We start from the raw sequence: 12,295 nt of genomic DNA, 5'->3' as shown, positions 1-12,295 counted from the left end.
TGCAGGTGAGGGCGCCGCGGGGAGGGGGGCGGCCGCGGGGAGCGGGGCGTGGGGGCGCGCGCGGCCCCGAGGGCTCGAGCCGGCTCGGGGCTCGCCAGGCCCGCGCCGCCGCCGCTCGGGGCTCCGGGGCTGCCGCCCGTCCGGGCTCCGGGCCTCTCCCGCCTCGGGCCGGGGGCCTCCTCCATCCCTCCCACCCGGCCGCTCGCCCCTCGCTCGGGCCGGAGGGGCGGCAGCTGGCGGCCCGGTGCGCACGCCTCCGTCGCCCCTCGGCCCCTGCCTTCCCGCCGCAGGGAGGCCTCCGCAAGTCCTCAGCCCCCCGCCGGGGAAGGAGGGGACCCCGTGCGACCGCGTCCCGGGGGGACTTCGCCTCTGCCCCCCGGCCCTAAACACGTAACAAAAAGAGGACTCCACGCCGACACACCTGGCGCGCACGAGTCTCCCGCCGCCTCCGTCTGCACGCCCCCGACACAGGAGACCCCTCGGGCCGCCTCCCCCGACGGATGCGCCCGTCCCTCCCACACTCCTGATCCGCAGCCTGCAGGGCCGAGCTCCCGGGCCTCCAAAATGGGTGCTCGGGCCTGGCCCGTCCTCCCTCCGGCCCCCTGTCCGCCCCGAAGGAGTTGGGCGCCCACACCTCCTCGGGAACGCGGGTGGAGGGGGGTGTGTCTGAAATGAGAGACGCACCGTTGGGAGCAGACGTCGCTCTGGAGGGTCTCGATCCAGCTCAAGAGCTGCCCCGGCCTGCTTTGGGCCCAGGCCACTCTTCTTCAAAGCCATAGCACAGGCCCTGGGAAGCGACAGCCCCTGCCAAACCTAACAGGAGCTGGAGGAGTGCAGTCGTTGCTTGCAAACTCGATCAAGTCTTTAATCTCTATGCCTTTTATCAGATATTTTTATGACAGTTATTGATACAAATTTATTGTCAAAACCTTCGAGTTTTCTAGGTAATCGCACAGTTTTGTGTTGTGGGTAGTAAAAAGTAGAGAGCATAAGAAGTGTCGCCTTATTTTGTATACTATATAGTATCATTCCTTGAGTAAAAAGAATGATCTTCATCCTAATATGTTGTCTACAAGAAGCTGGAGTGGTATGACTTCTACCAGTTTTTTTCCGGAGAGAAGGGACTAAAGAAATTTTCAGGCCAGGGATCAGTACAGTATGTTTGGAGTGTGAGGAACAAGTTATCGGGACAGACTGGTATCAAAAATTGTGACTACAGGTGGGAGACCACAAGGTTTGTGTTTTAAAACCAGTATCATGGTCTAGGTCAGAAGTAGCAGTAAAAGTTGATACAAGGTGATAATAATAATAGTGTAGCACCTTGAGTTTTAAAGCAGCCATTTCTAAGAAATGTGAAGGATTTTATGTGATTTTAAAAAAAATTCTTCCATCTTAAAAGAGTAGGTAGGCAAGAATTACTTCTGTCATTTTTTAAAGGAACAAACCAAAGCGCAGAACTGATAGGAGATTTACTTAAGTTAAGGGTAAGTGGACCAGAGGCTTTTGACTTTGGGTCCAGTGCTCTTATCTACTGGGGAAAAAAATAGTGTCCGTGAGCATTTCAGAACATGGTTTGAATAGACAGCCTTTCTGAATGATGCTTTGGAAAGCAAAGGAAGTCACTGTGCTTTTATGAACGTACATCTGTTCTATCTCCTGTAAAGAAGTATCCTTAACGTGACCTCTCCCACATTTTGAACCAAAAATGTGGTCATTCCTCACCAGATGAAAGTTAGGATGCTTCAAATAATCTTCATAGGATTTTTGGCTCGAAGGGGGGTTTACCTTGTTTTTAGTAAGGTGATATTTTTCTCCCACCCACCCAAAATAAAAAATCTACTGAAGTTAGAATTTATTAACTTCTCAAAACAAAGAGGAGTATGCCAGTCAATATTTTGTTTTAGTTTTAAGAGTTGTAGTATGTTACTCTCTAAATTAGTGGTCTTTATATCAACAGGATAAGTTTGTGAGAGAATTTTTTTCTCTTTGGATAGAATGAAGCATATTGCTTTTCTTTGTTGGACCGCTAAATTACTTTGAGGATGGATACTCACAGACTTTAACTTGGTACTTTATATTGTAGCAGAAAACCTTTCCAAGAACAAGGTAGTCTCCCCTCCCCTATGGAATGAGTAAATAAATGAAAGGATGAAAGACAAACCCGAATTGCGTTGAGGAGTACTTTTCTCATAACACTATTGGAGCATGAAGTTGAAAAAGGAGTCTATTACAGATTCAAGACAGTGATTGAGTTTCGTGTGTAGTAGTAAATAGTTGAGTCATATGTATCTAGTACTTTTCTGAACCACTAGGGTGAGCAGTTTTTTTGTTTTTTTTTTTTTTTGACACTAAGCAAGTGTCATGATTCTCAGGCTGAAGTCCTGAGCCTGTTTTCTGATATGTGTTTTATGGAAGATTTAAGTGTCACAAACGTTAGTAATAGAAAAATTGTAATACTTGATTTGTCTTTTAGCTCTGTTGATGTCATAGTCAAGCCTCTTTAGAAGAGTGGCTGTAAGCAGCTCCTTATTGTGATGGATTTCTTATTCTTGGATTTAGATGACCTTATCTCATGCCTGCCCTGGAAGCAGTGGTTATAGAGCATTAACTGTAAGAAAAAAAAATCATACTCATTTCTATTTATCTTTAGTTGCTCTTCTTTCCTGTTTTATTTTAATATCTAGTTAGCTGGAGATAATGAGGATTCAGTACCTTCTCTTGCTGATAAGTCATTGCACACAGATGAAGACTATTCTTAGTGTACAGTGGCAATGAAAAAGATTAAGAAGAATCAGATGTTAGGTTTTTTTAAAGATTTTCGTTTTTCCTTTTTCTCCCCAAAGCCCCCTGGTACATAGGCATGTGGGTTTTTTTGTTTTTGTTTTTGAAGATGATTAACCCTGAGCTAACATCTGCCACCAGTCCTCTTTTTGCTGAGGAAGACTGGCCCTGAGCTAGCATTCCATGCCCATCTTCCTCTACTTGATACGTGGGACGCCTACCACAGCATGGCTTGCCAAGCGGTGCCATGTCCGCACCCGGGATCTGAACCACTGAACCTCGGGCTGCCAAAGCGGAACGTGCACACTTAACCGCTGCACCACCAGGCAGGCCCCTAGTTGTGTATTCTTAGTGGTAGGTCTTTCTAGTTGTGGGATGCCGCCTCAGCATGGCTTGATGAGCAGGGCCATGTCTGCGCCCAGGATTTGAATTGGTGAAACCCTGGGCCACCGAAGCAGAGCTCGAGAACTTAACCACTCGGCCACAGGACCGGCCCCAGATATTAGCTATAATAGTGCTAGCTGGTGTTCAGGATCTTGAGGGGAAAAGGAAAGAATATATAATAAAGTATTATTTACTAGGCTCTACATTATTACTATGTAATAAAATAGTATTTTCAAATAATCATCTTTTGTTTTAAATTTAAGGTGCAGTAATTAAATATTGACCACCAGTCTAACTCTGGGAAGTCATGAAGAATCATTACTACTGGCAGGTTAAAGTTTAACAGAGTACAAAAGTTTAGCCTGATTATAGCAAAATTAATAGTTGTCTTTTCAGCTTTTAAAAATATGCAAGGAAATGATAGGAGCTCTTAGTAGTCCATTTTGAGAAGAGAGTTCTGTACAACTGTTAAGAACCTTAAATGGAAAAAACCCAGTAACTTTCGTAACTTTTTTTTAGTTAAACTAGTACTGTAATGCTTAATGTGTGTAAAGCCCTTTGCCGTGCCGGGCACTGCAGAGGATCCCGTGTTGAGAAAGACCCTGCTGACATCTACGTTCGGATGCTCTCTCTGGGCAGGCTTCAGAAGCACAGACAGATCAGAGAACTAATACATTGATTTCAAAACATACTACATTTGTGTTGGATGATACTGGAATAGCTACATCCCCCCATCTACCTGTTTTGTGGATTTATACAAATATATCTGTATTTTAAAAGAACATGGCCGAGTGGTTAAGTTCGTGCACTCTGCTTCGGCGGCCCGGGGTTTCGCTGGTTCGGATCCTGGGCGCAGACGTGGCACCACTCGTCAAGCCACATTGGGGTGGTGTCCCACATGGCACAACTGGAGGCACTCACAACTAGAGTGTATGACTGTGTGCTGGGGGGCTTTGGGGAGAAGAACAAACGAAAAAAAGATGTGGCGACAGTTGTTAGCTCAGGTGCCAATCTAAAAAAAATAAAAGAAAATGTTTGTATTTACTTGATAACTCTGGCATTAGTATATTTCCTCTTGTGAGAAAAGCCTTCAGAAAAATTAAGGGATGTGTATATGCGTGTGGTATTCAAACACTTATGCAATAAAGCACCAAAATATCATACTGTAATGGAATCTCTAGTTTCGATGGAGGTAGGAGAAAGAGGCATGAGGCGATCCCTCTTGTGTTTGTTAGAGAGAATTTACTTCCCGTTGATCCAGCAACTGATGTTCATAGTCACCAGCTGTATCTTTCTTTTTTCCTGGTTCAGTTTTGAAAGTAGTATTGTACTACAGCCTTTCGAAAAGGGAAAGTTGCCAGTTTAAACCAATAAGCTGATGTCTCTGCAGGTACAACTACTGAGGCTTCTTTGCTCACTTCAATACATGTAAGGAAGGGAGTGTTTAGAAATTGCGTCTTTTTTTAAAACACCAGACATATTATCTCACAGCTTTTCTCCGGTCGAGAACCTGGGAGTGGCTTAACCTGACGGTCCCAGTGCAGGGTCTTTCGTTTGCAGTCTTAGCTTAACTGAGGATGGAGAATCTGTTCCTCACACTGACTCAACGTGGTCATTGGCAAGCCTCGGTCAGTTACTTGCAGGACTGAGGGCCTCAGTGCCTCAATGGCATTGTCCAGGGGTTTCAGCTCTTCACCACATGGGCCTCTCCTAATACATGATTGTTTTTAAGGGCTTGTTTTTTACATTACACAATGATGTTTGCTTTGTATAAGTGACCCATCTTTGTTACTGTTTTTTTTTTTTTAAGTCTCTTATTGAAGTATATCTTCAGACAGATACAAAAATCAAAAGTGTTCAGTTTGATGAATTTTTGCAAAGTGAACGTCGTTTTGTAACCAGCATCCAAATCCACAATATTATCAGTGCCTCAAAAGTCCCTCTAATGCCCCCCTCAGCAACTACCCATACATCCTTTCTCCTAAGGGCAACTACTATCTTGTTATTTGAATTTGTGTGTGTGTGTGAGAGGAAGATTGGCCCTGAGCTAACATCTATTGCCAATCTTCCCCTTTCTGCTTGAGAAAGATGGCCCCTCAGCTAACATCTGTGCCCATCTTCCTCTGTTTTATGTGGGATGCTGCCACAGCATGGCTTGACGAGCGGTGCTAGGTCCGCACGCAGGATCCAAACCTGCGAATCCTGGGCTGCCCAGGCTGCCGAAGCAATGTGTGCAAACTTAACCACTACACCACTGGGCCAGCCCCATCATTTGATTTTTAATATGCTTTTAGAAGTCAAGCTGAGGAAGGACTATCTGTGAGAGCTTGAACTTCAAAGCCAGAGGGAGAAGCAGTATAAAGCAGTGGTTCTTCAGCTTTTGGGGAGTTTGTTTTGTTTTGTTTCAGAATGTGATGAAATCTTTGTGCACTCCAGGGAGCAAAAGTGTACCTATACAAAAATTTGCCTACAATTTCAGGCCATTCATGAACTTTAGAACTGGAGTTTTATATTCCTGGGGTCGGCCCTGTGGCCGAGTGGTTAAGTTCACGCGCTCTGCTGCAGGCGGCCCAGTGGTTCGTTGGTTCGGATCCTGGGTGCGGACATGGCACTGCTCATCAAACCATGCTGAGGCGGTGTCCCACATGCCACAACTAGAAGGACCCACAACTAAGAAGATACAACTATGTACCGGGGGGGCAGGAAAAGGAAAAAAATAATATCTTTAAAAAAAAAAAGATATATTCCTTTTTAGATGAAAATGCTCACCGCATTTTATGGAGAAACTGATTTACAAATGTTTCTCTTTTGACCTATGTGAAAGGCTAATTTGGGGTCGCGTTATGTCTTCCTGGAGGGTTATATGCAGACTGAATTTTTATTTTTTTGTTTGAAGGAGATAGTCCTTGAGCTAACATCTGTGCCAGTCTTCCCCTATTTTGTATGTGAGTTGCCGCCACAGCATGAGCACTGACGAATGATGTAGGTCCACACCCAGGAACCAAACCCAGGCTGCTGAAGTGAAGTGTGCCAAACTCAACCACTAGGCCATGGGACCGGCCCTGAACTTTGAAATACTGAATCCTTGAGAATGATTAGTAGTGACTATTAGGCATGTACTAATGTCCTGGTTTTGGTGCTGTGCAGGTACAGGGAAGGAAGTATAAGATGTGATGTCCTGGTTTCAGGTCCGTGCATTTTAGTTAATCCCAAGCCTGGTTATTGAGTTGTAATTTGTAATGAGACTGTGGTTTTCTCAACATATCCCTGAATGAGGGGCCTGTTACTCCCTTTACCTTTTTCCCCATTCCAGTACATCCGAGTTCATGCCTCACATTTGTAGTGATTCACTGTAGCAGGGACTTCTCAATGGAATGAGACTGGCACCCAGGGGGCATATGAAAATCTTGGGGAAAGGAGGGAAATTGTCAAAAACTGGATCCTAAGTATGTATGATATTTGCATCCCTGGCTCCTCACCCCCTCATACACATTTGTGAGCATACAAAGACACACACCCACGCTCCTACCATAAATGGAAAGGGTGTTTTTGAAAGAAGGCAGAATTCAAAACTTCATGCCAGCATTTATTGGACTTAGCTGCTTGTCACTTTACATGATTTCGTTTAATGCTCACAGTAGCTCTGTAAGGTAGGTATTACTGAGATAACAGTAATGGAATTTTACTTGAAATAGGCTGATGAAAGGATCTGGTGTCTCTGGAAGACTGGAGAACCGTTGATTTAGGTGATGATTGTGGTGGTGGTTATTGTAAAACTTACTGGCATAGGACCTTGGTTGGGGTAGGGGAAAATGAGATGCCAACATTTATTGAGCATCTGTTAGCCAGGCACCATACTGGGCCCTTTTATATGTGTTAGACCATTTAACTGGGCAACTCTTTTAGTCTTTTTGAGCCTGGGTTAGGTGATCTGTGAAGTCCCTTATACTTCCAACATTCTGGCTGGGATTTCCAATTGTCATCGTTACCGTTCTCCCAAATAAACTACTGTGTTCTCAATTCGTATGTATGTTATACATTTTCCTAAAATATTTATGCTTGTACTAATATTTCCATTTCATCTCTCTTAAATATGCCTTCCTCTACCCCTCCTCCCAATTTCTTAAACTCCCAGAGTTTAAAAAATTAAGATCTAATAATCTGTACCACTTCTCACAAATTGAGCTCTGTTATGCTCCAAATAGTAAGTAAAGAGTTCTCTTATTTGCACAATAAGCAGTGAATGACATTTCTTTTTTAAAAAAAAAAAAATATTTTATTTTTCCTTTTTCTCCCAAAGCCCCCCAGTACATACTTGTGTATTTTTAGTTGTGGCTCCTTCTAGTTGTGGCATGTGGGACACTGCCTCAGCATGGCCTCATGAGCGGTGCCATGTCCATGCCCAGGATCCAAACCAGCAAAACCCTGGGCCACCAAAGTGGAGTGCGTGAACTTAACCACTGGGGCATGGGGCGGCCCCAAGACATTTCTTATGGTACAAGAAATTGACATTATTAGTCAGATGTTGATGCTGGTAGACTAGAATATGATTCTCACTGAAAAGTCCCTGGAAAACAATCAAAATGCTTTCCTATAAATAGCTCTGAAAACAATTAAGTTTATAAAATATCCCTTGTGCTACTTCAGGAAGTTGTGATCTTATAGCTGTGGTGACATTTTAATTTTTAAGTGTATGAAATTGTGTTGGAAACAAATGCTGATCTCATTTGTACTTTGTATGATAAGAAATTATGATACATGAAGTGTGTAGTCTCAGAAAGAATTGAGAGTTATGCTAGGTATTTCCCCTAAAGTTTGAGTCAGTTGTATGATTAAAAGGGATGTATTTATGGATTAAAAAAAGGAAAAGCGGGGGTTTTTTTTTAGGATTTTTTTTTTCCCCCGATTCATTCACCTCTGCTGACTCCTGAATTTTGGTGTTTTATTTTTCTCTTCCAAAAGGACATTGTCTAAAGTCAAGCATGAAATTTAATTTGACTTCTGGAACCTAAAACACAATTTGCTCAGAAAAGAACCGGGGAAGCCAGATGAATATTTCATGTATCTGTACTTGATTGAAAAATCTTCACCCCAGTTTTGCCCAATATATAGGCACAAATTATCTAGAGTATTATTTGTTTTGTGTTAGTGGGTGATTTTTTTCTTTTTTTTTTTTTATCATCAGCTTGTCATTAACCCATCTGAAGAATCCTTGTAAGGTCTTCAAAAACTACTTTGGGGCATACCCAAGAATTTAAGGAGTAATTCAAACATTATGGGAAAATAGGACCTTTTTCCCTTACTCTTAATATTTTGAACTGATAATGTTGTTCTAGAGCTGAGCAAGTTTCTTCAAGCCTTCATAAGACCTATAGCAAAATATTCTTAAATTGAACCTAAGCAACAGGGTATATAAAATAAAGACATTATCCCAAAGGTGATGCAAATGAAAACTCGTTATAACGTAAAGGATTAGTTACTAATTCTTGAAATTGTACGTTTTAGTCTAACTTAAAATCCACCTTCCAAACAGGGAGATCAGAATATTGTGAACAGGAAAGTTGTCAGTTCACAGAATTCCTAAAACCTGTCTATGGAAAGCTCTGATTTGGGTTACTGTGAATGTGCCTAGAAGTCCCCGAGGCACATTTCCCATCAGCAGTGGTAGTGTGAGATTTCAGACTAACTTCTTATCTACCCCTCCCTTACCCATCCCCTCACATTTAAATAGCACTTCTGAAAGTGAATGTATCCGTTCATAGAGATTGCTATGGGTAAATCTGTTGCCAATGGAATTAAGACTTTCTTTAAACCATCTTTATGTGTACAGTAAATTGCATCCATTTAAAGTGTACAATTTGACAAGTATACATCTGTGACTCCACCGCTATCAAAATACAGAATGTTTCCTCCTAACTCTGTCGTCTCTCTCAGCCCTCAGCCCCAGGCAACCCTGATCTGCTTTCTGTCACTATAAATTAGCTTTCATTTCCTGGAGTTTTATATAATCAACTTGCTGTGAACTCTTGTTTTTAACTTCTTTCACTCAACACAGTGATTTTGAGATTCATTCAGGTTGTTGAATACTATCGGTGGTGGTTACATTTTATTGCTTAGTAGTATTCCATTCCACATTTTATGTATCCATTTGCCCCTTGGGGGTATTTGAGTTGTTTCCAGATTTTAGTCATGGTGAATAAAGGGACTGTGAATATGCATATGCATGTCTTTGTGTGGTTATAAATTTTCATTTCTCTTGAGTTAAGTATCTAGGTGTACTGGGTCCTATGGTATATTTTAACTTTTTAGGAAAATTCAATTCTCCAAAGTGATTGTACCATTTTACTTTCTCACCAGCAGTGTATAAGAGTTCCAAGTGCTCCATATCTTCTCCAGCTTTTTGTATCACCGTTCTAGTGGGATTGTAGTGTGGTTGCAGTTTGCATTTCCTTGATGACTAATGGTGTTGACTGTCTCTTCTTGTGCTTACTCACCTTTTGTGTATTTCAGAGATTTGCAAACCAGGCTGGTGGTTTGGCCCCACAGCCTGTTTTTGTATGGCCTCAGAACTAAGAACAGTTTTTACATTTTTAATTAGTTGAAAAAAATCTAAGGTGTACTCCAGGACACATGATAATTCTATAAAATTCTAATTTCAGTGTTCATAAATAAAAGTTTTATTGGAACACAGCTACACAAGTTCCTTTACAAATTGTCCTGGCTACTTTTGTGCTACCATGTCAGGGTTCAATAGTTGCATCAGAGACCTTTCGGCCTACTGGCCCATAAAGCCTAAAATATTTACTCTCTGGTCCTTTACAGAAAAAATTTGCAGACTCCTGGGGGTATGTCTCTTCAGATCTATTGCCTGACTTTTGGGTGGGGAGGGGGCTGACGCAGTATGATTCTGACCCAAGCCCAGCCCACTTTACAGGATGACCAGATTAGACTTGATACATTTTGTTGACTGTAGCATCCTAGGATCTCTGCTTGCATCGTCCAAAATGGTAACTACTAACCACGTGTTACTATTTAAGTTTCAGTTAAGTTAAGTTCTTCAGGCATGCTGACCACATTTCAAGTGCTCAGTGGTGACGTGGCTGGTGACTACCACATTTCATAGTGCAGATAGAAAATATTCCCTTCACCATGGAAATTTCTGCTGGACAGTGCTAGTCTAGAATAAGAGAAACTTGCCACTGAACTAAAGGAAGCAGAGTGGAACAAACGTTATAGGATTGCTTTCCTGGGTGCCTGTAAAGATAAGCTAGGTCCTCACTCTCCCAGGTATGTGAATGCAAATGGATACATTAGAATATTTAAGGTTACTGACTGTTCCCACCCTGAGCCTATGATGTGTTCTGTTCTCTTGCTGAGTGAATGAGATGAAGCAGTCAACTCATAAAAGAAATTCAGAATTTTGCTGATAGGAAGTAGTGGTTTAAAGACTTAAAAAAAAATATATCCTAAATATATTCTTCCTCAAAGGACGTTGCAAAAACAAGCCTTATTACTGATCTTAATAATAAGGTTTTTGTGATGATTCAAAGCATTGGCTTTGAAAATAACCCATAAGTATTCTAAGTTAAAACGGTTAAGATGGCCTATTTTAAGAATGAGTTTCAAGTGATGTCAGCATCATGGCGGAGTGAGTTGTTCCCTTTGTCTCTCCCCTCTAAGTTACAACTAAGCGGAGATCCATTAACCAGGAGAGGATTCCCTACACAGCACAACAGGACGCCTGAGAGATCCATGCAGCTATACATCTGAAGGTGGGTGGACTGGACCCCCAGGAAGCAGTGGAAGTCAGGGAGCTGCCCCCCTCCCTCCCGGGAGGCAGCAGTCCGACACTTGCATCCTCACACAGTGGCCACCATGACTGTGAGTGGAGTCTGGCTGGTGGGAGCACACACGGTGCCACAGTCGCCCCATCCATGTGAGTGCAACCTGCCTGCTGAGTGAGTGTGGCAGCCCAGCCCACACAAACACAGAGTGTCCAACCTGCACAACTACAAGCAGTTGGGGCAGGAACAGAAAAAACAGCTGCTGCCCTCCACAACAGCGGCAGGGGGAATCTGCAACCAGAATCAACAGCAACCACAGCAGAACCAGTGACTCAGCCCCGAGTGACAGCAACCCCAACACCAGCTCCACTAGCAGCAGAGGCTGTATATAAGTGCCCGGGTCCCCAAGCCCCAGCAAGTGACAGTGACACCCATGAACCCAGCACCCCTGGCAGCAGTGCCACCACCACCGCAAGACAACCCAGGAACAGCAGCACAGGTGGTGCGTGGGACAGCAGCAGCCGAGCCCACGGGAAGCCAGTGGAGGAACATGAGACCCAGGTGACCACAACCAGAGTAACCAAAGCTGTACCCAAAAAAGAAGAGCTGGTTACTACCACAAGTGCACGAGCAAAGGATCAGTTCATCAAACACCATGAAGAGCTACAGTAACACTCAGAGCAGAAGAAAGATGACAAGTCTCCAGAAACCAAACGTGGAGTCACAGAAGACTACAGTGTACCTGACAGAGAATTCAAAATAGCTATCATAAAGAAACTCAATGAGTTACAAGAAAACTCAGGCAGTTCAGTGAGGCCAAGAATAAAATTAATGAACAGAAGGAATACTTCACCAAAGAGATTGAAACTCTTTAAAAAAAAAACAAATAGAAATTCTGGATAGGAAGAACACAAATTAATGAGATACAAAATAATTTGGAAAGCATAAAAAATAGAGTAGACCTTATGGAGCATAGAATTCGTGACCTCAAAGATGGAAACCTAGAAATGCTTCAGTTGTCAGAGGAGCGAGAACTAAGACTTAAAAAAAAAATGAAGAAATTCTTCAAGGAATATTCAACTTAATTAGGAAAAGTAACATAAGGATTATAGGTATCCTAGAGGGAGAGAAAGGAACAGAGAACTTGTTCAGAGAAATAATAGCTGAGAACTTCTCAAACCTGCAGAAGGAACTGAAATACAAGTATGTGAAGCCAGTAGAACTCCTAATTACCTCAATGCAAAGAGACCTCCAAGGCATTTGATATTAAAACTGTCAAAAGTCAATGACAAAGGAAAAATATTAAGGGCATCAAAAGAGAAAAGAAAATAACCTACAAAAGAACC

At 42.7% G+C, this 12,295-nt stretch overlaps 2 protein-coding genes across 3 annotated transcripts in view; one reads left to right on the top strand and one right to left on the bottom strand.

The window, feature by feature from the left end:
- DOK2 (docking protein 2) overlaps positions 1 to 507 on the bottom strand; it is an 11,864-nt gene extending 11,357 nt beyond the window's left edge. Inside the window, exon 1 of the mRNA XM_046655561.1 lies at positions 422 to 507. The gene's annotated coding sequence lies outside the window, so the exon portion shown is untranslated. The remainder of the gene's footprint in view (positions 1 to 421) is intronic.
- Positions 508 to 2,525: 2,018 nt separating this feature from the next.
- The window catches only part of XPO7 (exportin 7), a 100,873-nt gene continuing 91,103 nt past the window's right edge, over positions 2,526 to 12,295 (top strand). For both annotated transcript variants that reach the window (XM_046656392.1, XM_046656391.1), the window contains exon 1: positions 2,526 to 2,610. In XM_046656392.1, coding sequence (XP_046512348.1) covers positions 2,560 to 2,610 — 51 coding nt within the window. In that variant the 5' untranslated portion in view covers positions 2,526 to 2,559. The remainder of the gene's footprint in view (positions 2,611 to 12,295) is intronic.

This window comes from Equus quagga, chromosome 3, assembly GCF_021613505.1.
Source record: "Equus quagga isolate Etosha38 chromosome 3, UCLA_HA_Equagga_1.0, whole genome shotgun sequence".
Classification (NCBI taxonomy): Eukaryota; Metazoa; Chordata; class Mammalia; order Perissodactyla; family Equidae; genus Equus; species Equus quagga.
Note: the sequence above shows the minus strand (reverse complement) of the source record. Positions and strands in the feature narration are given on the sequence as shown.